At 41.9% G+C, this 24,101-nt stretch overlaps 1 protein-coding gene across 1 annotated transcript in view; it reads left to right on the plus strand.

The window, feature by feature from the left end:
• Positions 1-1,631: 1,631 nt before the first annotated feature.
• The window catches only part of slc4a8 (solute carrier family 4 member 8), a 34,615-nt gene continuing 12,145 nt past the window's right edge, over positions 1,632-24,101 (plus strand). The window contains exons 1-12 of the mRNA XM_061833746.1: positions 1,632-1,858; positions 13,992-14,073; positions 14,623-14,772; positions 15,176-15,311; positions 17,158-17,318; positions 20,263-20,439; positions 20,734-20,825; positions 21,699-21,856; positions 21,967-22,054; positions 22,315-22,461; positions 22,557-22,657; positions 23,762-23,936. Of these exons, the coding sequence (XP_061689730.1) occupies positions 1,820-1,858; positions 13,992-14,073; positions 14,623-14,772; positions 15,176-15,311; positions 17,158-17,318; positions 20,263-20,439; positions 20,734-20,825; positions 21,699-21,856; positions 21,967-22,054; positions 22,315-22,461; positions 22,557-22,657; positions 23,762-23,936 (1,506 nt within the window). The 5' untranslated portion in view covers positions 1,632-1,819. The remainder of the gene's footprint in view (positions 1,859-13,991; positions 14,074-14,622; positions 14,773-15,175; positions 15,312-17,157; positions 17,319-20,262; positions 20,440-20,733; positions 20,826-21,698; positions 21,857-21,966; positions 22,055-22,314; positions 22,462-22,556; positions 22,658-23,761; positions 23,937-24,101) is intronic.

The raw sequence follows: 24,101 nt of genomic DNA on the forward strand, positions 1-24,101 counted from the left end.
CATAATCTAATAGATCACTCTTTCGGCTTTATTCTACATAGTTACACTCTGAGGAAAATATAGCACTACATTACTTGTAATCTTCTGGATCAGAGATCAGGTCTGGAAGAGAAGTCAACGTCATCGTGGTCAACAATATCACTGTCATTACCCTGTTGTGCCAATAGTGGATATATTTCTGTCAATTTTGAATTTGTCGGGGCAAGAGCATTGGTTATAAGTTGGTTAAGTGACGCCTTTATGCAGGGAATACAACAACATCCACACAAAGCAAGAATAGTTGCAAACAGGTATAGAAATTAGGACAGAGAACACCAAGTTTTTAGATTTGCCAATCTCCCCCCCACTTAGACCAGGCTGATGTGTTTACACCAGAGTGCTCCTTCATCTTGTGGTTCAGGGTGTGGTTCAGCAGTGTCACTCCCATGTGTAACCGGACTACAGCGACCTTGGCAGTGGGAATGAGACCAGCTATTTTACAAGTGGCCAATAAAAACAAATCAGTTTTGTTTGTGTTAACAATGGTTTCAAAAGCAATAACTTTCTTACAATCAACAAATAAACTCAAGTACCCCTTTCGCAATTTTTTAAGTTGTTTAGGGTTGTTAATAACTCCTGAAAGGGACCCACTTGTGTGAGTTATTTTTCTTTCCTTCATCATTCGTCTATCTCTCATTGTGTGGAAAATATTGGTTATTTGTATGCTCTCCCAAACAGTGTTTTGAATTGAATGAGACCCTTAGGTGCTTGTAATGTATGTACAGTTAGACTAAATCTATCATTGTATCCAAATTGCCCCTCGTTGTGATTGTGAGTCATGCTGTTTGTCTCCATGCTGATTGGCTGGCAACCAGGTCAGGGTGTACCTTGCCTCCCTACAGCTGGGACAGGCTCCAACACTCCCCGTCTCGCGAGGAGAGAGGAGAGGAACCGTCTCGTACAATTCGCCACTGGACTCTCTGATTATCCGCTCCTCCGCACCTCTCTTTATTTAGTTTTAAGACGCCCCTTATTTACATGGATGTTACAAAAAGGAGACGACAAGCAAAACAGTTGGAAACAAGGTGTACATATTTGTTCCTGTGCGTGTGCATGTGTGGAAGATTGCTGAATACACGTGTGGTCATCATTTCTTTAACAGGCAGCAGTTGTAACAGTTCAGATGATTAGATGTTTTTGTTCTTGCTATCTCCTGCCAGGAGGCTTCCACGATATCTAGAGCAGAGCAAAGCATTTCTTTATTGGAAGCAGATGTATGATAATTATGATCGCAATTATTCCTACACACAAGTACTTTGTGTTAAAACTCTATATCAGCAGGTGTTTATAATAATAATAAAAGCAATAAATTATTTATTATGAGTGACATATTAATCTGCAATGTAAATGGTTACTCATACTCTTCTCAATTACTTAAATGTTATTTAGATTAAAATGGATTTAACGGGAATCTGTGAGGATGTCAAAGTCGCCATTGGGCAATTGGTCTCCTCTGCCATTGGCTGAAATTCCGAAACATTTGCTCCGATTGGTCGAGGTCGACACGCTTTCTGTGGTTGGCTGACCGTGCATCCCCCCCCCCCCCCAGCCAGCGCGAGAGCGCAGTTGGGAGGGGTCGCTGGAACGCGCGGCCGGGGAAGCATCCCACTCTGAGGATGTGCAGGAGCCTTTTCCTCCTTCGGAAGACATGTTGACAAGCGACATGTTAGCGGACACCGAAGCCACTGCTGGGGCCAGCTCTCCACTCTTTTCGTTCTAACGTCCAAGGCGGAGAACGTGTCACCTTTACCTCGTCCAGGTCAGCGAGAAGGCCACCAGCATGCCCGTTCAAGAACCTGACAGCATCTTAAGCTACCAGGTACGCTCCGCCACGTCTCGTGTCCTGCGCTTTGCACGCGTGATGCGTTGACTACTAACTTGTGCACAACTTGAATTTGCCGTTTCACGTGTGTTTGGGAACTTTTGAATAACGTTTCCGCGTGGCTGCGTCCGGAGTCACTGCACGTTTGAATATTTTATGTCCAAATAAATGCTCCACGTGACAAATGGAAGTCGATACCAACTATGGGGCTGCGGAGGGAAGATTGTTGACATTGTTACTGTGACGTGAGGCTGTGCTCACATTTGCAACACGCGGTGACGTCATTGATGCTCGTTCATTATGGGGTCCCGCATAAGTGGTCGCCAATCGTGGCTCCGGTCGCGGTCTTCTCAAGTTACCCTCAAACGACCTTGACGCCATTCTCTCCTGCCGTCTCCATTTGCGACCATGATATTAGTCATTACAGCAGCGGGAAGGTGAAGCGGGCCACGTTCTTGGGCGTCCTGCACAATACTGCATGTTCTCTAACGTGATGTATGATCAGGTGCTGATGTGGGCTCTGTCATGTCACATGATATCATTTTCTGGTTAACTACAGGGGATCTCATTTGTTGGGCTCCCATTGAAAACCTGCATGTGGAGCAATTGTACAGAAATGTCCTGCATATGTGATATCCATCCATATTCCATACCGCTGATTCTCATTAGGGTTGCACATGTGCTGGATCCTATCCCAGTGGCGCAGGTACATTTAAACCTATGGACAATTTCAAAGTATCTAATGCGCCTAGCATGCATTTTTTTGGAATGTGGGAAGACGACAAACTAGCTGCACTAACCTAATGAATGAATTACTCGAAAAAGATGCAAACTCCAACCTATTTCATCATATTTTTAAGTTGTATTAATCATTTAATGTTTTAAATGTGTTAAAACACATTTACTATGCTAGCAGTAGTTTGCATTTATATAGAACTGCATTATAATGAAAGCAAGATATATTTATTTTAGAGGACACAGAACCATATTTGGTAACTTATACTGCAGCCCAGACTGGTGGGAAGAAGGTGATTTCCCACTGGGAACTGCGATGATCCCACCGAAGAATTCCAGTCAAAACAAACAAAATTAAAAAAAAAACATATCGCTGATGATGTCATTTGGCTTTTCAACTGTACTGCCTTGCAAGGGTCGCCAGGCAATTGCAGGGCACATTTGACCATTTGGAGTAGAACTGCACAATATTGGGGAAAAACAATGATGACGCCATTTTTGTGATTTGACGTAATACAGCATCAGAGTTGAGGAAAGTTCGTTTTCTACACGAGCAAGTTCTAATTTTAGGTCATTCTTCCATAAATGAAGTATCTTAGATCATAGTTGTTGTTGCGGACGGCTATAATAGCCTCAAAATACTGACATTTCATTGTCACGTTTTTGCCACCCGTTCAGTCTTCACTTGTAGCTTCTTTTTAAAAAAAAAAAAAAATCAGCAATCACAACAATAAAAAGACTTTTTGTCCTTAATGTGCAAACAAAACCACACAACACTTTTATAATAATCCAACACATCCCTGATTTGCAGTCTTCAATTAACCTCACATGCATGTTTTTGGGTTGTGGGTGGGCACCGGAGTGCCCGGAGAAAATCTACACCGGACGGGGAAGACATGCAAACTCCACACAGGGGGAGGCCGGGATTCAAACCCCAGCCGTCCCCCGTACCGAACAATGAATCAGTCCATTTTGTAATCTTTCAAGTTTCCGTTTCACATTCACTCCAGCGCTACAATTGTTGTGTGATGTCAGATTTCTTCGGCTCGATGAAGTCTGTCACATTGTGAGTCCCCGGATTGGAAATCTGACGCTGCGATGCAATTTCACGAATCAAAGATTTTTATGAACGTGGCGTTGCACCTCAGATGACGTGAAAATCAGACACTTTTGTTATTTCTTCAGGCGTTTGAAAGAGAAACTACACAAGTGTGATAAATCCACACAAGTGAAATGAAGCAAACGTTGTATTATATTCACTACATGTTTGCTTTTGACTGTTCTTGGAGAAGTAATGTGAAGAAGTTCACAGAAAAGTATCTGAGTAGTTGAATCAGTGGAACTAACCAAACAAGGTGTGAAAAATCCAAAGAATCCGAGTAAAACTTTCGTCTGAATCTTTAGTGTGAGCCTCTAAGATGGAAAACTCTATGGTTTGCGAGGAGTATCACATTATGATCAATTCTAATCTGACACTTACATATTGTAAATTTGTCCCAATTTTAATTACCTCGGCGGCCATAGCTTTTTGCTTCTTTTAAAGTAGGCATTTGGCAGGCCTCCCGCTAACGTTTTATTTGAATCATCTTGACGACTTTGAGCTAGGTCAATCCAGTCTCCTTGGTAATTGGAGCTATAATTCAAAACGCTGCTGTAGTTTCTGGGCTCTCTCACCAATTAAATTCAGTTTTTCAAAGTTGTATCTCAACCACGGAGGACCTTTACCTGTGCAGTTTGGCTTCCATCCTGCCATAAATGTGTCCTTCACAATGATTGTCTAGTCCCACCTGTCAGATGTCTGAAAATGATTTTTCATCAATTCCAAATATATCTCTGCTCATCTGTCCGTGCCAGCAACACATGGTGAGCGGCAGAACAATTTAATGTTCTTCTATTACACAGCAGAAGGTACAACACCCGCTGTATGCACCTGTTGCCATTCCTATTCCGATTTGTGTACGTCCTGGCCGCCTTCCTGCAATTACATCAGCCATGTGTTCAATTAGACGGCGCCAGATTTCACATTGAGGTAATTTGTGAGTAAATTGAGTTTATCATTATCTGGGTGTTCATACTTTTTTTTTGCGTAATATTTTGTTTTTCTTTGCTGTGCTGTGGGATTTTTCTTATTTAATATATGCCTTGGCTCAGTAAAGGTTGCAAAACTAGTCTAGTCTAGTAAAGCTAAAAGATATAATGGGGCGTTGCATGTAGTGGTTCACATATAGCTGACTTTCATGTTTCAATCCGTCACTTTTATTGTAAAGCAGTCAAGGAAGCCAGCTTTTTACCCTTAATGCTTCACTTTGAGCCAAATAGTGCTAAAATCTCATAAAACAACTTTATTTCCTGCATGCCTACCACATGAATAACTTGTAATTGTCTATAACTGACATTGAAAGAAATGAAGTGTATTGTAACACTTCTCCAATCCTTATCGACTGCTTCGATCCATCACGCGGCCACAAATGCAACTAAACCAATCTTAGCAGGGCTAAAACAATTAGAGGTGGAGGGCCGGAGAGCGGATCGCAACATTGAAGCATCGAGCGAGGTGCACGCAGGATGACTCATTCTGCCGGCGGGCTCCAGACGTCATTAAAACAGCCGCGCTCTTCTTTGCCGTGTCCACATTACATCCTGACACGTATTGATGAGCGAGCCGCTGTCGCACGTCTCGGGTTGTCAAACACAAACGCCCTCACGATGTCTGGATGCGTTTGGGCGGCTGCGGCGCAGAGAGGCAGTCGCGGCTCCCCTCAGGCACCGGGTTCAGTCCGGGAGTCGCTTGAGTCATGGTCCGTGTCCCCGCTGTCAACTACAGGTTCTTCAGTGAGGCGAGACGGGCAGATGACATCCGTGTTGATATACTTAAAATTTGTTTGTCAAGTACCCTTGTGAGGATAAGCGGCAAAGAAAAGGGATGGGTGTTTGTCAAGTGCTTTATTAGACACAACTCAGCCAGGAGAGCTTTTTTACAGTAATTTGTAAAAGTCTTCAATCCATCCATCATTTTATTACCAGACTACCTTCTACCTCAGAACTGGGAAGAAAAAAAAGTACTGTGTTGCCAACACAGTAATGTTGTTTCTTGTTGCTAAGCAGGATTTGTGGCGTACAATCCTCGATGGTCCTCATTTGGGAGGAATAATGTGCCTTCCACATTAGGCTGCTTAGGATAATTTTTTTTTCCCTAATGGATAAAATCACCATTTTTTATGTTGACATACATTATAGTTGTCTGAATTTGAGATTTCTTTGATGATCTTTAGCCAAGTGGAAAAATAAGAATTTGAAAAGGGGCTCAAAACATTTTTCAGTGCACTGTATAAAACTCATATGGTACCATTTAGGGGGCGGCACAGTGGAGCAGCTTCTAAAGCGTTGGCCTTACAGGTCTGAGGTCCCGGGTTCAATCCTGGACCCGCCTGTGAGGAGTTTGCATGTTCTCCCTGTGCCTGCGTGGGTTTCCTCCGGGCACTCCGGTTTCCTCCCACATCTCAAAAACATGTAACATTAATCGGACACTCTAAATTGCCCCTGGGTGTGATTGTGAGTGTGGCTGTTTGTCTCAATGTGCCCTGCGATTGGCTGCTGACCAGTTCAGGGTGTGCACAGCCTCCTGCCCGTTGACAGCTGGGATGGGCTCCAGCACTCCTCGCGACCCTCGTAAGGATAAGCGGCAAAGAAAATGGATGGATGGATGGTAGCATTCAAATTAATGAATATGGTGATTTTTGGTCATATTAAATCAGCTTTTTACCAATCTGCACCATCAACAAGCAGTGATGCTGGTTAGCGCTTTGTATAGTTTAAGGTTAATTTTTTTTTTGTCACATAAAAACATTTGCGCTCTGCCATGCCAGAAATAAACGAACAGCTTCTGTGATGCAATATGCCCCACGCCATGTCGCTTCACGGGACTTAGCATGCCTGTACAGTCCTAATGGAGTAAAAGAGAATAAACATCGATTGACCTTTCCTGTGTTTTGATCGGGGATGAGTGCGACTCAAATCATTGACGCTCTATTTGTTCTGACCAATTCAATGTCTTTCAATGACGAGAACATCCGAACATTCAGATGTTTGACATAATGTTTTGAGAGCTTGGCCATGTGATGCAAATCTTTAGAAGTCGTGGGATGACTTCTAAAGAGATTGCGATTCGTACTTGTGGATGTGTGTGGCTTAACAGCACCTTAAGTCAGTAGGACTTGTGCGACTGCTGCTGCTTTTTGGGATGCATCTTAAAGTAGACTACTTGAGGTGTTTGTTTAGCAAACAAAGGTGCCAACGTTCTATTTTGGATTTTGTAGGTGTTTGATGACGTTCTGCTGTTTTGAAAGTGGTTAAAGAATATTATATAATAGTGTAGCCAGATCAGCAATTTGTCTGAGTTAACAGATTTAGGGAAAGTGTTTAATTGCTAGTTTGTATGGTCCGATTTTTATTTTATTTATTTATTGAATTTTTTTTTTTTTTTTTTTTTTGCGGCTTTGCTGTGGCACCTGCAAAATGAAGTATCCCTGCCATACAATTTAAATAGTGCTAAACTTCGGAGTTCCGTCTGTCACCATGCATGACATTAGCATAGATCTCGACACAGAAAAGATCAAATAACAAAAAATTATTGTTTGATTATTTGCTTCTTTTTGTTATATTTGCAACATTTAGCCAACGGTGGAGTAACCTCGACAAGGGGTTGTTTAGCGAAGAGGAGGAAAATACACAGGAAGTAAATATGCACATCACCACTTGAGCGTTTTGGGCTTGTTAGCTTCTTTTTAGACTCGTGTGATGTCAAAAGATGTTTTGAGACACAAATCAGCTTCCTTATTTGGCCTTTATCATTGCAGTTGGGAAATCTGTATTGTATATTTTGTTGTTTGGGGCGGCAGAGAGGGTCAGCTGGAAAGCATTGGCCTCACAGTTCTGAGGTCTCGGGTTTAATCCCGGCCCTGCCTGTGTGGAGTGTGCATGCTCTCCATGGGTTCTCTCTGGGCACTCCGGTTTCCTCCTACATCCCAAAAACATGCAACATTAATTAGATACTCTAAATTGTCCCTAGGTGTGATTGTGAGTGCGGCTGTTTGTCTCTATGTGCCCTGCGATTGGCTGGCAACCAGTTCAGGGTGTAACCCACCTCCTGCCCGTCAGCTGGGATAAGCTCCAGCACTTCCGTGACCCTCGTGAGGATAAGCATCTCGGAAAATGGATGGATGGATGAACATATTATTAGTTTATATGAGATCAGGGCATTGAACAGGTGAAAAAGTGGACATATAGGGGGTGGTCCCTGGGTGGCTGCCCGCCAAAGATGACTTCGAAATCACAGCGCAGAATACTCAAAGAGGAAAAGTAGAATCCTAGCATGTCGGTTAAAGACTTCTAAAGAATTCTCTGGCACATGTTGGCGTCTCTTTTGACAAATCTATGGATTAAAATAAAAATGGATGTCATTGGAGTACACCAGAGAGGAAGTTACTCCTGTCCAAAAGAAATGAAAAAAACCAACACTGCTATAAGTTTGAAGTCTGCAAAAGAGCACCTAAATTTTTGAGGTTGACACACTGTCATCGACGTCCATGCCTTGTCTCCCATTATCGCTTTCCGCTTCCTGTGGAAAGGGAAGGGCACGCAAGGGCAAGGTAGCCATTTTGCCTCTTGTTGCTGAGAACAATTTTCATGGGCGAGTGTTTGTAATCTGCATGAAAAGTGAGGTTTGAGAGTCCTCAACTTTCCTGAGCCGTTCAGGGACAAGAAAACAGAAAAAGGTCGGTTGCCAGGAGATGCAAACAGGCAGCAGGAACACGCCGGATGCATCCTCTCGTTGGAAACGTGTGCATGTGTTCACTGAGGTGTGTGCACCCACCTGCAGGAAAAAAAAAAACCTCAGATTGTCTTGTGAGCCTTTAATTTTGTGCAGCACTTAAATGTGACACAGTGGAGGTGAGTGGTGAATGATAGGGAACCATTAACCTCCAAATACAAAAGAAAAACAAAAACGCTCACATGAATATGCCAGGAGGGAAAAAGAAGCGCACGGCATAGCACATTTAAAAAAAAAAAAAAAGATCTAAATGGTTACTTGCTCGTCAGGCCTTTCATGTGTGCGTGTTTGAGCCAAATAAATCCACAATTGACGATCGGATGGTGCATTGCTATTTCTGGGACAAAAGACCCATCCATGATAGTCTCTCGCTCACTCTCTCTCGCTCTCATCGTGTTTTCTTGTTTGGTGTGTACTGTTTATGTTTGGGAAAGCTCCAACTTTAATGGTGCCTCGAGTTTGATCTGCAAACCCACACACTGCAAAGAAGCTTTCACTTCGCCAGCCACGGCTGCATTGACTGATAACGCTCGTTCGGCGCCCGCGTGCGCCTGTGGGTGTGGGACAGAGCGACAAAGGGAGAATCTCGTTTTCTATTTCAGACGGAGATGCTGCACTGTATATTTTCACATTAGAATACACGTAACAAGATCACAGACCTTTTTCAAGGCTTTAGTAAGATTTCTCGCCGAGAAAATAATTGCGTGAACGCCTCTGAATGAGGTCTTGACATTTTCCTCTATTGGCTACAGTGCAGCGGTTCTTATCCTGGGTCCAATCAAACCCGTGGGGTTCGGTGAGTTGGTCTCAGGGGCTTAGTGGAGCTCAAAACACACACCCTGTGTGTGCGTATGTGTGTATCTGTTCCATTCACACATGCCTGACGTTGGTGTGGGCGCGTGGGATTGATTCCCCCCTCAGCGATGGTGTCGATATGTGCCCTGCGACTGACTGGTGACATGTTGAGAGTGTGGTCTGCCTTTTGCATAATGTTTGCCGGCATTGGCTCAGGGACTCCTGCGACTTTGTGAGGATAAGCAGCTTGGACATGGACATTTGACAATGTGAAGCCAAGCGTTCCTGAACATATCTCTGTAAGGCCACTGCAAAAGTTACATTGATTAACTTGGTGTCATTTGTTTTTCAGTGAAATGTATGATTTGCTGGCCTTGTTCTTTGAAAACAGAAATTTTAATGTACAACTGAGGATGGCTCATTTGTGCAATGGCATAAAAATTAGCGGTACATATGTTTTGAAGTAACTTTTTATTTTTACAGTTACAAAGAGAACATCTGCCTCGCAGTTCTGAGGACTGGGGTTCAAATCCCAGCCCTGCCTGAATGGAGTTTGCATGTTCTCCCCCGTGCCTGCGTGGGTTTTTCCTCCAGGTACTTCGGTTTCCTTCCGGATCCCAAAAACATGCACGGGAGATTAATTGAAGACTCTAAATTGTCCGTAGGTGTGAATATGAGCACGAATGGTTGTTTGTTTCCATGTGCCCTCCGACTGGCTGGCGTCCCCAAAGATGGTTGGGATAGGCTGAGAGAGGAGAAATGCTACAGAAAATGGATTGATGGAATTACAAAAGCGTTTGGTGAATGCACGTTTGTCCAGTTCCTCCAATGAGGTTAAGAACCACTGCTGCAGAAGGAATTCTGAATATGGATCAAAATTTCGAGGCATGTCGACTATAAAAAACATCAACATATTACAACCTGAGCTGAAATACCTTTATGACTTTGCTTCTGTATAATATCATAATAGATTGGAAGTGAAACAATCACGACATGCCTAAAATGTTAATTTGACTTTTAATAAGAGGTTCCTCAAAGAGTAAGTAGCGGGATTTACTGTTTAGAAATTGCAGAGTAACTTTATTTTTATCAAGTGTCAAACGTACTTGGACATTTAGCATTATTTGCAGTAAATGATAACCTGAAGCCTCAAATACATACAAATCTTCATCATCTGAGTTTTATTGTCGGACATGCTTTGCCATGCCAGTTTCGCTTAGTGCTTCTTTGTGGGCGTGGATGTCTCACTTTTGTCTCCAGTAAGTGGAAAAACATCACATCAGGCCACTCACTCTTCCATTTTCTGTACCACTTATCCTCAGTAGGGTCGCGGGTGAGGTGGAGCTTGTCCCGGCTGACTTCTGGTGAGGAGGGCTTTACTTTCTTTCCACATTATTTGATCCCCTGAAAGCTGAAAAGATGTCTGTTCTCCGAGGGAAGGTGACATTGGTTTAAAAAGTATGAAAGTGCTTAAATGAAAGGTGAAAGTCTACAACTGCAGCCTGGAATGAACACACAGCCCAAAATAGATTACGAAGGCTAATGAGAATTGCCTAAAATGTTTTTACATTTTTGTTCCAATTGAGCGTGTTTTCCTTAGCTGAGTGAGATGCTTTTTTGTGACGTTGCTGTGTTCAACCCACTTTTCTGTCTTGGTCAGAATACATTTTCTAGCCTGTCTTTTCATTCAGTCCTCACACTTACAACTCCCACTTCCAGACACTTGAATATTAATTTCCAAATCGGCGGTTGGCCTCAGCAGGGCTTCTCCAATTAAAGCCTTCTTTGAACAGACAAAATTCTCTCAGGGTAAAGTCATGCTTAGTTACAGAGTGAATGATAACCTGGATGATGGCAAAGTGAAAAATAACACGTGAAGTACAGCTGCCTGCATTGCTTTGCCATTACCTTTCATTATTGTGACATGTAATTGTTTTTATGCCGCCATGAGCGATGAAGCATGTTTTCCACCGAGGTTTAAAGCGGCATCTTTCATCGTGAAGTGACGGCTCCAAATATTCTCATTTCCTCGCTAATTCAGACTCGCAGGCCTCACTAAAGACACTTGAGGACGATTCATTGCCGACATTACAGCCTGCAAGTTTTGGATTAGCTACTCATTTAGTAGCCGAATGAACGATGACTGGAGTAGATTACGTGAACGAAACATGCACTGATGGACCTTTCCTACTGGCGATCTTCAGCTACACCCCCCTTAGCTACAGTTGCCATGCCCCACAATCTTCCAAAATGGGGATTGAACAGAACATGTTTGAACTGGATCCTCTATCCCGTATTCCAGATAATATGGGGTATGTTTTTTGCCAATCTCGTCGGATTTGTCCAAGAGAGTTCTAGAGAGAGGTCTCAACTATTTCACGCAAGGATATGGACACGGAATTAAGATTTTGGACGGAGCAGGACGCAATGTCAGAGTTACAGCGAAACTTTGGTGATTGATGCGAAAAAGTTTGACGCCTCACAAACTTTATATTGAAATCCAACAGGTTAAAATAGTGGAATCGCACTGCGCATGCAAAGCAGGGTGAGTACTTTTTACTTGGAAAGATCACCAGTAATATCATTGTAGTCTTTATAAGTGAGTGGGTGTATTCATTTGACTTGGCTCTTAAAAGTCCGATGTGATACAAATGGGCAAATAAACATTTCTCTTGCATGACATGGCACATTTACGTATTACGAACCCGACTCTTTGGCATAAAACTTGACACAGTTCATTCAGCAGGTCAGTGATACGCTAACAACGTGAAAGTTGTTCTCCTGCACTGTATAAAGCACTGATAATAATGAAATCAAACTCAGAGAAGGTACTTCTCCCTCACTTACCTTCGAACATACAACCTTGTTTGTTGATATTGTCCACATTTAGCTGTATGTGCAGTCTTCCGCAAGCCTTAATCCTTTGTAGACACTTCGTCAAACTGTGTTTTAGGCTTTGGAGAATGAATCAACCGGGCCCCTTGTGACCTCACCGGATAGCTTTCATCATAATTGCACGTTCCCCAAGCGCATCTGAGGACCATTTACTTCGTAACATTAACTTTTCCTAGCGCACACTTGTGACAACCAGTATTGCTTGTGGGACAATGTGGCAAGAGGGGCGTTGTCGAGCCAGAGGTTAAGACAATGCAGCTATCTGATTGGCTATTATTGATTGACAGGTCGGAAAGGTCCATTCATTGTGGTGGCCCGGTCTAAAAGTGTATTGACTTCGGCACCAGAGGGGCATAATTTTGAGACCCAGTGTGGATGGTGATTTTTATTGGGCGATTCTATTCATTATGTTGTTGTTTCATATTAGCACGCAGTCCGCATCCTACACCCGTATTTAATCAAAACCAACATTTGACCATCCATTTTATGTATATCCCAGGGTGTGGAAGGAGCCTCTTGTCAAACATATTTTTGTCACTGGCCACGTTGTACAAGTTAAGTTTTGCTCCGAGGGCCGTTATGAGTGTGAAACCAGGTATGTGTTTGATAGCCTCGTTATATTATTACACATGCACAACAAATGGACGGATAACCACTTTTGAAATCAGAACTCAATAATCAAGTTTTATTAATTTAATATGAAAGTTGGCCTAAACACGATGTTGATAACCAAGACTATTTAAAATATTTCAACTTTATTATTTATTCCAAATTAAAAATTGAACTTTTGGTGCAGATTTTAGCAGGAACGCTTTCACAAGAATTTGTTTAGCGTTTTCTCACTATAATAAACATGGCGCACCTGGTTATAAGCCTTAGTACGAAGAAAGAGTTTAATGCTAGCCCCGCTCTAGTGTAAAACTCTTTTGAGGCTAATAACCAGGTGCGGTAATGCTAGCCGCGTCACCCCATAAACCGCAGGGTTGAAAGTGTATGAAAAAAGTCACGGCTTGTAGGCTTGAAACTACGGTACTTCTTAAAAATTAATGAATTATTTGTTGTTATTATAGACTAAACTTGTGAAAGGTTAATGAATTATTTGTTGTTTTTATGGACTAATTAATACCGTAAGCCATCTTGAACCTAACTCTCTCAAAAAATATCTGAAAGTCATAGTTAAAAATATCATTTAATTGGCATGTGTGACAGCAATACTTTTTTCAGATGACTTTCATCACCTGAACTGAGCAATCTAAACTGTGTGTGTGTGTGTGTGTGTGTGTGTATGTGTATATATATATATATATATAATATATATATATATATATATATATATTTTTTTTTTTTTTTTTCTTTTTCAATTCTAAATTCTTGTGACAACAAACTGTACCTAGATATAAAATTGTATTTGTGCGCGTGTGGTCAGCTCATGCACTAATATGTGTTGTACAAGAAGTAAGCTCCCTGCTTTCCTTACTCGATGTCTTTGTCATTCTCCACACTGCATTCTCTCAAAGACTCAGCGGTCAAGTTTCAGCAGAGGAGGTGGTTTGAAGGTTCTATTAAAACGTTCCTCAAATGGCTTGTACTGTGCTTTCATCTGATGTCATGTGTGAAGTTTTTCTTTCGTCTCGTGTTATTCATGTCTCACGGCTCTGCTCACCTCTAACATTTTTACGTTTTGATTTGCTTTTGGACATTATGACCTCAGGGAATGCTCTTTCAAAAAGTGTATGTTCAATGGAGTACATTTTGGTCGCTGAAGAAAACAAAACGTGCATACTGTATATTACTCAATTCCCAATGATGAGAAACATTATTCATTACACTTTTAAAGGTGTTGTGATGGTTGCTGTTTGTTTGTCTGTTATTCAGCGGCCAGATGAGGAGGTGGTGATAGACCAGGGTGGGACCAGCTCAGTGCTCAACATTCACTATGAGAAGGAAGAACTTGAAGGTGGGTACAAAAAGTACTCTGGCAACTTTCGGTCCAAAGATGTTGCGATGATGCCACAGCGTCGGGGGGGAAAAAAACAGCAAACTTTGAAGCATCCAATCAAAATGGCGTCATCTAAACTGAATCTGATATGAGTCGCATCTAAACTTCTTTTAAGGGGATATCATCCATCCATCCATTTTCTTTACCGCTGATCCTCACGAGGGTCACGGGAGTGCTGGAGCCTATCCCAGCTGTCAACGGGCAGGAGGCATGGTACACCCTGAACTGGTTGCCAGCCAATCGCAGGCCACATGGACTCCCAATCACACCTAGGGGCAATTTAGAGTTAATGTCCAATTAATGTTGCACGTTTTTGGGATATGGGAAGAAACCTGAGTGTTCGGAGAAAACCCATGCGAACTCCACACAGGTGGGGCCAGGATCGAACCCGGATCCTCAGAACTGTGAGGCCAACCAGCTGATCCACCGCGACACCCAAAACACCGTTTTTTTGGGGGGGGCACATTGCTCTCTTGAGCAGAATAAATTCTCTCACCACCTGTGCAGGCCACAGAACTCTCTTCGTGGGTGTTCGGATGCCCCGGCAGAGCCATCGACACCACAAGGCTCACGGCTCTCGGCATCGGAAGAAAGACAAGAGGGCAGGGAGCGTTACAGGACAACAAAGCATCGAAAATGAGAAAAAGCCCTGCCATGGTACACACACACACACACAAACACACACAAAAACACATTCCCTCCATGGTGGCAGTTTTGCTATACATACTGTACTAGATAATGATTTTTTATTTTTATTTTAAAAATTACATCACACATTGGTTTTAAATGACTGTTCAATCATGGCTATCGATACTGTTGTACATACACCAACGCACATGCACACACCCTTAGGCCAAGATTGACAAGTTTGCTAATTAGCAGGAACTCGTCTGCATGCATGCTTATGTGCACAACTACACTTGTTCATAGTTATCAGAGCCACAAAGAGTAGGATGCAGTCGGAAAGATTTATTCACAAAACTTACTCACACATACTGTAAACGTGTCCCAAGTGAGTTCATCTCATGGCAAATTGTCACTCTCGTTTTGGCTTTATCAGACACGCCGTCCCAGCGGGTCCAGTTCATTCTGGGAACTGAGGAAGACGCTGAGCACGTGGCTCACGAGTTGTTCACCGAGCTAGATGAGATCTGTGTGAAAGATGGCAAAGATGCTGAGTGGAAAGAAACCGCCAGGTCAGTATTTTCCTCTGGCAACACAACCTGCTAATAAAAGCTTCTGGCAGCTCTGCAGAGACAGAGGCTACTCGATCATTTCTCGACCGGGGAGAGCTTAAGTGCTCCCTCGCACGGAGATACAAAATACTAATTTCATATTTCAAACAGTTGTTTTATGTTCTCCGATTGACATTTTTAGCAGTTTATTTTCAAAAGGAGATAATGGCATCAACTGCTGTCAGAAATGAATTATTTGGATTCCCACTTACCGGTAGTTTCTAGACAGGACACAGCCAGCTCCAATATTACTGGCTCTGAGGCACATGTCGCTGCTCTATGATTGGCTCTAGTATCACCATAGAACACGCCCTAATGCTTCCAGAGGTACACTTCCACCAACTATGTGACTTCAGAGTCTTCTTCTTCTTTTCCTTTCAGCTTGTCCCGTGTCATCTTTTTCCATCTAAGCCTGTCTCGTGCATCCTCTTCTCTAACACCCACCGTCCTCATGTCCTCCCTCACAACATCCATCAACCTTTTCTTTGGTCTTCCTCTGGCTCGTTTGCCTGGCAGCTCCATCGTCAGCACCATTCTACCAATATACTCAGTCTCTCACCTCTGGACATGTCCAAACCATCGAAGTCTGCTCTCTCGGACCTTGTCTCCAAAACATCCAACTTTGGCTGTCCCTCTAATGAGCTCATTTCTAATCCTATCCAACCTGATCACTCCAAGCGAGAACCTCAACATCTTCATTTCTGCCACCTCCAGTTGTGCTTCCTGGTGTTTCTTCATCGGGTACATCATGGGCGGCCTGGCCACTGTTTTATAAACTTTGCCCTTCATCCTAGCAGAGAGTCTTCTGTCACATAACACACCAGACACCTTCCGCCAGCTGTTCCAACCTGCTTGGACCCGATTCTTCAATTCCTTACCACACTCACCATTGCTCTGGATTGTTGACCCTAAATATTTGAAGTCGTCCACCCTCGCTATCTCTTCTCCCTGTACCCTCACTCTTCCCCCTCCACCCCTCTCATTCACCCACATATAATCTGTTTTACTTCAGCTAATCTTGATTCATCTCCTGTCAAGTGCCTGTAAATTCAGAGGGTGTTCATAAGTTTCCCATTAACCTTTACCTACCCTATTCCTAACCTGAACCTATCCTAAACCACCTTACAACCCAATCCTATCCCTAAACCTAATCTCAACAAACGTTTTTATTTCATACAAATGTGATACATGTTTAGGATGCTCATCTAATTTTATCTGCATAGCCTGCCATTCCCGCCACACAGTCGCCAATCGTGTTGCAGTGGGCCGTATCCTGCCTAGAATCTATGTGGGTGTCGGAAACAAACATCCCCAACATGGATTGTGATGTATTTCCTTTCATTTAAAAATTTTTCCATTTATTTACATTTAGATGATCAATTTTAAATGTTAATTATAATTGGTGTAATTTATTTTTTTAAATAATATAAAATCAATTCAAATGGGTCACCACTAACGTGCTTGGGCCAAAAACTGGCACTACTGTACGTGGGCATGTATCATCCCCTAAGAAAAAACGAACATTCAAAACGGGGTTGCACTCTTTATATATATATATATATATATAATATATATATATATATATATATTTTTTTGCTTTATGCATCCAAGCATGACTCAGTGTAGTATTCATCTACTAAGAGGTCTAGAGTAGACATCTATTTTCCCCCTTGTCTGTCATATGTTGATTAATTTCAGTAGCAGTAGTCAAAGTGTACGCAGGTAGTCCTCTTGTTCAAGACGTTATGTATATGTATTTTTTTTTTACCTAACTACCACCGCTGATGTCATCTTGGTGTGCCCCCAGGTGGCTAAAGTTTGAGGAAGATGTGGAGGATGGAGGTGAGAGGTGGAGTAAGCCATACGTGGCTACGCTCTCGCTCCACAGTCTCTTTGAGTTGAGGAGTTGCATCATCAACGGCAGCGTATTGCTCGACATGCACGCCGACTGCATCGAGGAGATTGCAGGTGCACCATACACAATCATGTGGTGACTCGCTTTTTAAAATCATCCAAAATGGATTCCTTCCTTTGTACCTGACAGCTGCTTTCACCTACTTGCACTGACCACTAAGTGGATATTCCCAAAGATAATGCTCAGTATTGATTTACTGTGCAGAGACGTATTGTCTCGCAAGTGGCGTAACATGGCAATCAAAAAAATGTTACAAATAAGGCTCTTTATTGAGATGAGAGTAGGTTGCGACAGAATATTTGAAATACATTAACAGTACCATGACATGTGATAATATGTGCTATAGTATGTTTTAGCCAATAAAACCTGAAAAAAGTGAAACCGATACCCTAACTTACCTAGTCTACGACCTTCCACCACTGACTGACACCACGCAACTTTGTCTACTCGATACAAGGCAGTCAAATGGAAAAACAGCCAATGTTTATTGTGTTTATTTTTATTTATATTTAAGATTTGTGAAAGTTTCTTCTCCAGTCAGCAGGATTGTGGCGTTTTTGTGGTTACAGTCTGCAATGGTATAGATAACCATCACACTGTATTGCTATTTTTTTATAATGTTGGAATATCAACTGGTATACCTACATAAGGTAACCAAAATATGATTAACACCTCATGCAGTTGCAATTTGTTTCTATACCACAGCCACGACAACCACAATAATACCTAATTACCTCTCCGACTCCACGATAGTGGCAGATAAAAGTGATCGTTACTATCTTGGAAAAATCCCCATTTTGAAATTGCACTCAGTCTGGAGGAATGAAGCCCACCAGATATATAGGTTAAAGTTAAACAAATCAATACATAGCCCAGACAGTGGAGACAGAAATTGTCAACACAAAAAAAGGTGAGAAACGATTCATAATGACTTTCCTGTGAAGTAATTAATCTACGATGCTACATTATTGTTCAATGATAGTCTAAAGGATATATAATGCACATTTATGGTGTTAAAATCTAAAGGCATGAGAATAATAAATGCAGTTAGAGATTATCTGCCTGCACAAATATTATCATTAACTAAGTGCTCGTGACTGAATGACCACTGTCTATTCACCTCAAGTTGTCCGGAAAGATTCAAGGACACACACACACACACACACATTCTCCATGTGACTCCTGCCACAAGCACCTGCAGAAGCAGACACATTGATCAGCGTAGTAGTGACCGACCTTTTTTGAAACTCTGAGCTACTTCTTAAATACTGATTAATGCGTGAGGCTACCAGTTTGATACACAATTCTGAAAGGCCAAATTAGTTCAAATGAACTGTGATTACAGTATGGGCTACTATTAACCATTAATGATATTGCGTCTGTGTGAAGATGATCATCTTAAGCAAGGCAAATGTATTTATACTGCATGTTATGTACTGCATATCACCAGGGAACTCAGTGTGCGTTACAAGAATAAAAAGCATTTCATAAGAAAGTGAAAGGCATTCAAAAATAAAGTACAAGAAAAAAAGATAGCTTCCTAAACTTACTAAAAGTGTACAGTGTATTAAAGATCATTTGAATAATACAAATATTTCCACTCATAAATATGAGAAAGTGAAAGATTTTAACTTGGACTTAAAACCGTTGAGACGTGAGCCTGACTACGCCTCCCTTGGCAACTCATTCAATTTATGCGCTGCATTACATCCAAATTATGTTTGACCTTGAGCCATGCTGGGTTTATGTTCCATTAGCATTTCTTTAATTTATTCAGGAGCTAAACCATTTAATGATTTATAAACCAGGAGCAGAGCTCTAAAGTCATTTCTGAAGCTGATTGGGAGCTGATGTAGAGACTTTAGAATTGGGGTAACATGCAAAGATCTCTTTGTTCTGGACAGAACCGGAGCTGCAGGTGTGTAAACGTCTTTAAGGGGGAGTTCACTCAGAAGACTATGACAATAGTCAAGTCCATTTGTGATAAAAGCATGGATGAGCTTCTCCTCGTCTGCTTGGAAAATGCAACCTTTCACTCTGCATATGTTCCTCAGCTGGTCGAAGGCTGTTTTAGTGATTCATTTCATATGAATGCTGAAAGTCAGATTGGAAACTAATATTACGCCAAGGGTTCAGATGTAGTTTTCATGTTTCTTAAACAGAGGCACTCCACATATTTCCTAACAGCAATCCTGCTCCAGAAATTTACTGCCAAAAACAGTTACCTTGATCTAGTTGAGATTTCACCGAAGGAAATTTTGGTTCCTCCAGTCATTTGTTTTAGATAGTGACACAAGGCCTTTATTGAACTGCATCCATCCGAGACACTGCCCGATATAATTGTGACTTCTGCATAGACCTGATAGTTAACATTAAAGTCCCAAAGAATTTGACCCAATGGTAGCATATTCAGTGCAAGCTGAATAAAAGCAGTGCAAGAACTGAACCCTTAGGGACCCCATACATCAGATCGAAATTTTCCAGTGGTTTTGAAATAACTCCATGATCACTTGTACAACATTCCTGGAAAATTACCATGTCTCATCACTGCTGAGCCATTTTAGGATAGGCCCATGAGCCATTATGAAGTCCTTGGGGCCCGGACGGTGCCCACAGGCATAGAATATAGGTACATCGGTCTTGTTTCATTAAGGTTATTTTATGTAATGACTCAGCATCTCGGAAAGGGCACAGTGAAAGATTTGGCAGTGAGGTCAACGTGATTGAGCAATGTCTTTGGAAATATGACACTTTACTGACAGAAATAAATCCTAGTTGGAGGATTTGGAGGATTTATTACTTTGTTCCCAAGTAAGGATATACAGTACAATGACCACACCTGAGCAGTCAAACGAGAACACCATCAAATATTCTGCAATTTGTATTACAGTTGTACTTCAACACCAAGACACATCTGCAATACTGCACGTATTGTTGTTACAATACCTTTAATGTAGCTCATGTTAATCCAAGATTTTGCCGTTCACACATTCACAGACATGGTCCTGGACCATCAGGAGGCCTCTCACGAGCTGGATGACAGTGTGAGGGTTAAAGTGCGGGAGGCCTTGCTCAAGAGGCACCACCACCAGAATGAGAAGAAGAAGAACCTCATGCCCATCGTACGCTCCATCGCAGAGGGGACTCGCAAACAGTCTGAGCCTCATCTGACAGGTTTTTAATTTATTCAACCTGACAAGTGCCTGCTGACGATGAGCATTTTTGTGCGCACAAACCTAATTTGATAAGTTTAGGTCATATTGCTCTGGATTCCAGATCTAGAAAACTAAACAGAGAAAACCAACCTAAGGTGCAGAAATAATCGAGTTCCGGAAGGAAGCCGGAATGACACAAAGCATTTTGGGGCAAAATGCGAAAAGCATCAGACTATAGGACATCTGTTAGCATATGAAAAAGATGCTAGACAGAATAAAATCCTTTTCCCTTCTACTTGTTGCTCACACGCAGCTGGGTCAGCCACATCTCCCCAGCCTGCAACCCCTGCAGAGCCAGCTAAAAACGGCGCTGGACAGGACGGGCATCAAGTGGACCTCAGCAAGGTAAAATAGCATGAGAAACAATTTCCAATTGTCCAAACATCCACCAAAACAGAGATCCCTACAGTATTTTCTTGATGTGGCCCAGAACCTTTGCGCATCATAGTGTTATCTGAATGGATACGATGAAGGCCACATTTTATTATTAGTTATTGATCTCAAGATCATGCTGTTTAGTAGTCTGTCAACAATTCACCCACTGTAATTTCTCACATATGAGTGTGTCTTTTACTTAAGTCCAAGAAAAATGACCCAAAATTAGACAGCCTCAGACAGCCTGGCGAAAATCTGTGCAACAAACATCCCTGCTGCAGCCACTTGGCAGTATAACACAGGTTTGATGTAACAGCATCAGATTAAGTGTCGCCCGTCGATTTGTAATATACCTTGCACGGGTGAAATTGTAATTCCTAATTGCAGAAAGCTAAACTATACTAGGTAATTATATAATAATAAATTAATAATAAAAATCATTTTAAAAAGTCACTTAATGCCAAAATGGTGCAAAGAAGAGAAAACCTGAGATAGACTTTCCTGGGATCACCAAAAATCTTGCCCACGACCACTAGATACCACAAGAATTTTTGTGATTTCCAAAAAACACTCTGGAAGTGATCATTTTGAACTGTAGAAAAAGGGCAGAAATTAAAATTTGTTTGCTACCTTGTTAATCATTGCAGATAGTTATTTTGAGGAAATATGAACATAATCTGTCTTTGTATCATTAATAATAATGTATAATTTAATTTGTTTGTTTGAGAAGTGTGGCCATCTGTACCCAAGAAGTATTTTACATTAATGAAGAAAGACAGATAGGACAAAGTACAATGCATTATACTACGATGATGAAGGGATTTCCCCTCAACTGATGTTTAGGTGGACCTTCACTTCATGAAGAAAATCCCAGAGGGAGCAGAGGCCTCCAATGTGCTGGTCGGTGAGCTGGACTTCCTGGAGAGGCCCATCGTGGCCTTTGTACGTCTCTCCCCCGCTGTGCTGCTCACTGGCCTCACTGAGGTCCCCATACCTACCAGGTAGAGAGCAAATACCTCCCTACAGTCACTTGAACAACACTTCACTTGTGTAAAGTACATTCGGTAGCGAGGACAACGTATACTAAATGCCGTCTGACTTGTCGTTTTAGGTTCCTCTTCATTCTCCTGGGCCCAGATGGAAAAGCTCAGCAATACCATGAGATCGGGCGCTCTATGGCAACCATTATGACGGATGAGGTAAGGATAGTGTCCAAAACAAAACCTGGTTGTCAAAGTTCCTGACTCTCTGGGTCTAGCGGCTCATTGACCAGTTGACCAATCAATTGACCTCAATGCAAATGAACTGCAAATTTCAATAGCGGAAATATATTACCGTGTTCAGCTCTTTATATGGATCATCACCTAAATTTAGAACCCATCTGTAAAACAAACAAAAAAATTACAATCTAGCAAAAGCAGACCGTTATGTGTCTTGTCTTTACAACTCTGTGGTCCAGATCTTCCACGGTGTAGCCTACAAGGCAAAGGACAGAAGTGACCTACTGGCCGGTATAGACGAGTTCCTGGACCAGGTGACTGTCCTGCCCCCAGGAGAATGGGACCCTTCTATCCGCATTGAGCCACCCAAAAATGTTCCATCTCAGGTACATACAGTTTTTTTTTTCTTGCTTTGATTTGCGCAATAGAAAAGCAATATACTGAAGATAGCTCACATTAATTTTGTCGGTTGAAATCGAAGGAGAAGAGGAAGATGCCTGGTGTTCCTAATGGCACCGCCTACCAAGTAGAGGAAGAGCTCCACGCGGAGCACCATGGACCGGAGCTGCAAAGAACTGGAAGGTGAATCCATGTATCAGCTACGCTCGACTGCGTTCCAAATTTTTCTCCAAATGTTTTTTTTTCCCCGAGTGGTACATGCAAATGACACAGGTATCAAGTGTTAGAATATAATTGGAATGTTTTAAACAAGGCTCCTAATTATAAATTATAATTAGAAACCTAAAATACACAGATCCAAATTACATTTTAGAAGTTGTAAATAACTGAAGGTAGTCATTTGTTGAATTTGCAGCGTTAAGAGGTCATGTTTACTGAAATCAAAGTCTCACAGAGTTGCTGAACTGCCTCCCACCCTGGTAGTTTTTTTTTTTCAAAGTTTCTCGACACATTTATGAGTTTGGGGGAGGATGGGAGCCACACCATGTTTTTCACAAGCAACCACTGATGTAAAGGATGACCACTTTCAATTCTTTACAGCCTATAAATTGCTCTGAAACTCTGTTGTGCATGATAATATAGAAACAGTACCCCTTATTTTTTTATTAAAAAATAACCTTGTAATTGGGAGGGTTCTTTTTTTTAAAAAAAAAAGGTTGAAATTATAATGTGACGTTTGCAAAAGTCTGCTTGCAGCCATTTAGGAGAATCAGAAAAAATATACCATTTGCATAATAATTGGGAATGGGCTGCAAATGTTTTCTACATATCTTTTCTTCCATCATTTTTATGCTGCATGAAAGATTTGGTTCGAGGTTGTCTTCCTGTTTCAGGTTCTGTGTCATGGCTTTGACACACTACACAACACAAAAGGCATTGTTGGCTCACGTCTTTGAGATGAATTAAAACCGAATGATTCCCACAGAGACAGGCCAGAATTTTGCTAAAAGTTTTTCTAGAAGAGTGCAACCAAAAGAGAAGACCTACAATAATATGTGCTCTACTTTCTCATCCTGCCTTTGTAAAAATGACCAGACAACCCATTAGTTTTGTCCATACAATATCTTTCAACATGGCGATATGGATGTTTTGCAGAAGCGTAATCTTCAAAATGTCAAACCCTCTCATGTCCCAGAGTATTCAAAAGCATAATCAAACAAAATATGCATCAGGCAGGCAGGCATAACATTCTCTCTGTGCACTTTGTTCCCTTTGTGTTGTGGCCAGGTTGTTTGGCGGTCTGATTATGGACATGAAAAGGAAGGCTCCCTTCTATCTGAGTGATTATAAGGATGGTCTGAGCCTGCAGTGTGTGGCCTCATTTCTCTTCCTCTACTGTGCCTGCATGTCCCCCGTCATCACCTTTGGGGGGCTTCTTGGAGAGGCGACCGAGGGACGCATTGTAAGAATAAACACGGACATGGAAGTCTGAAAAGAAACACATAATCCTAAAGTGGGGTGCCATATTGTAGTTACTGTTACTCTCAGAGGGATATTATAATTTTAACAAGGATACTGGAAGTTGCGCTTCATTTGCTTTCACGTGTCACATAGAATGACTTGGGGG

The sequence above is a fragment of the Syngnathoides biaculeatus genome, chromosome 10, assembly GCF_019802595.1.
Source record: "Syngnathoides biaculeatus isolate LvHL_M chromosome 10, ASM1980259v1, whole genome shotgun sequence".
Taxonomy (NCBI): Eukaryota; Metazoa; Chordata; class Actinopteri; order Syngnathiformes; family Syngnathidae; genus Syngnathoides; species Syngnathoides biaculeatus.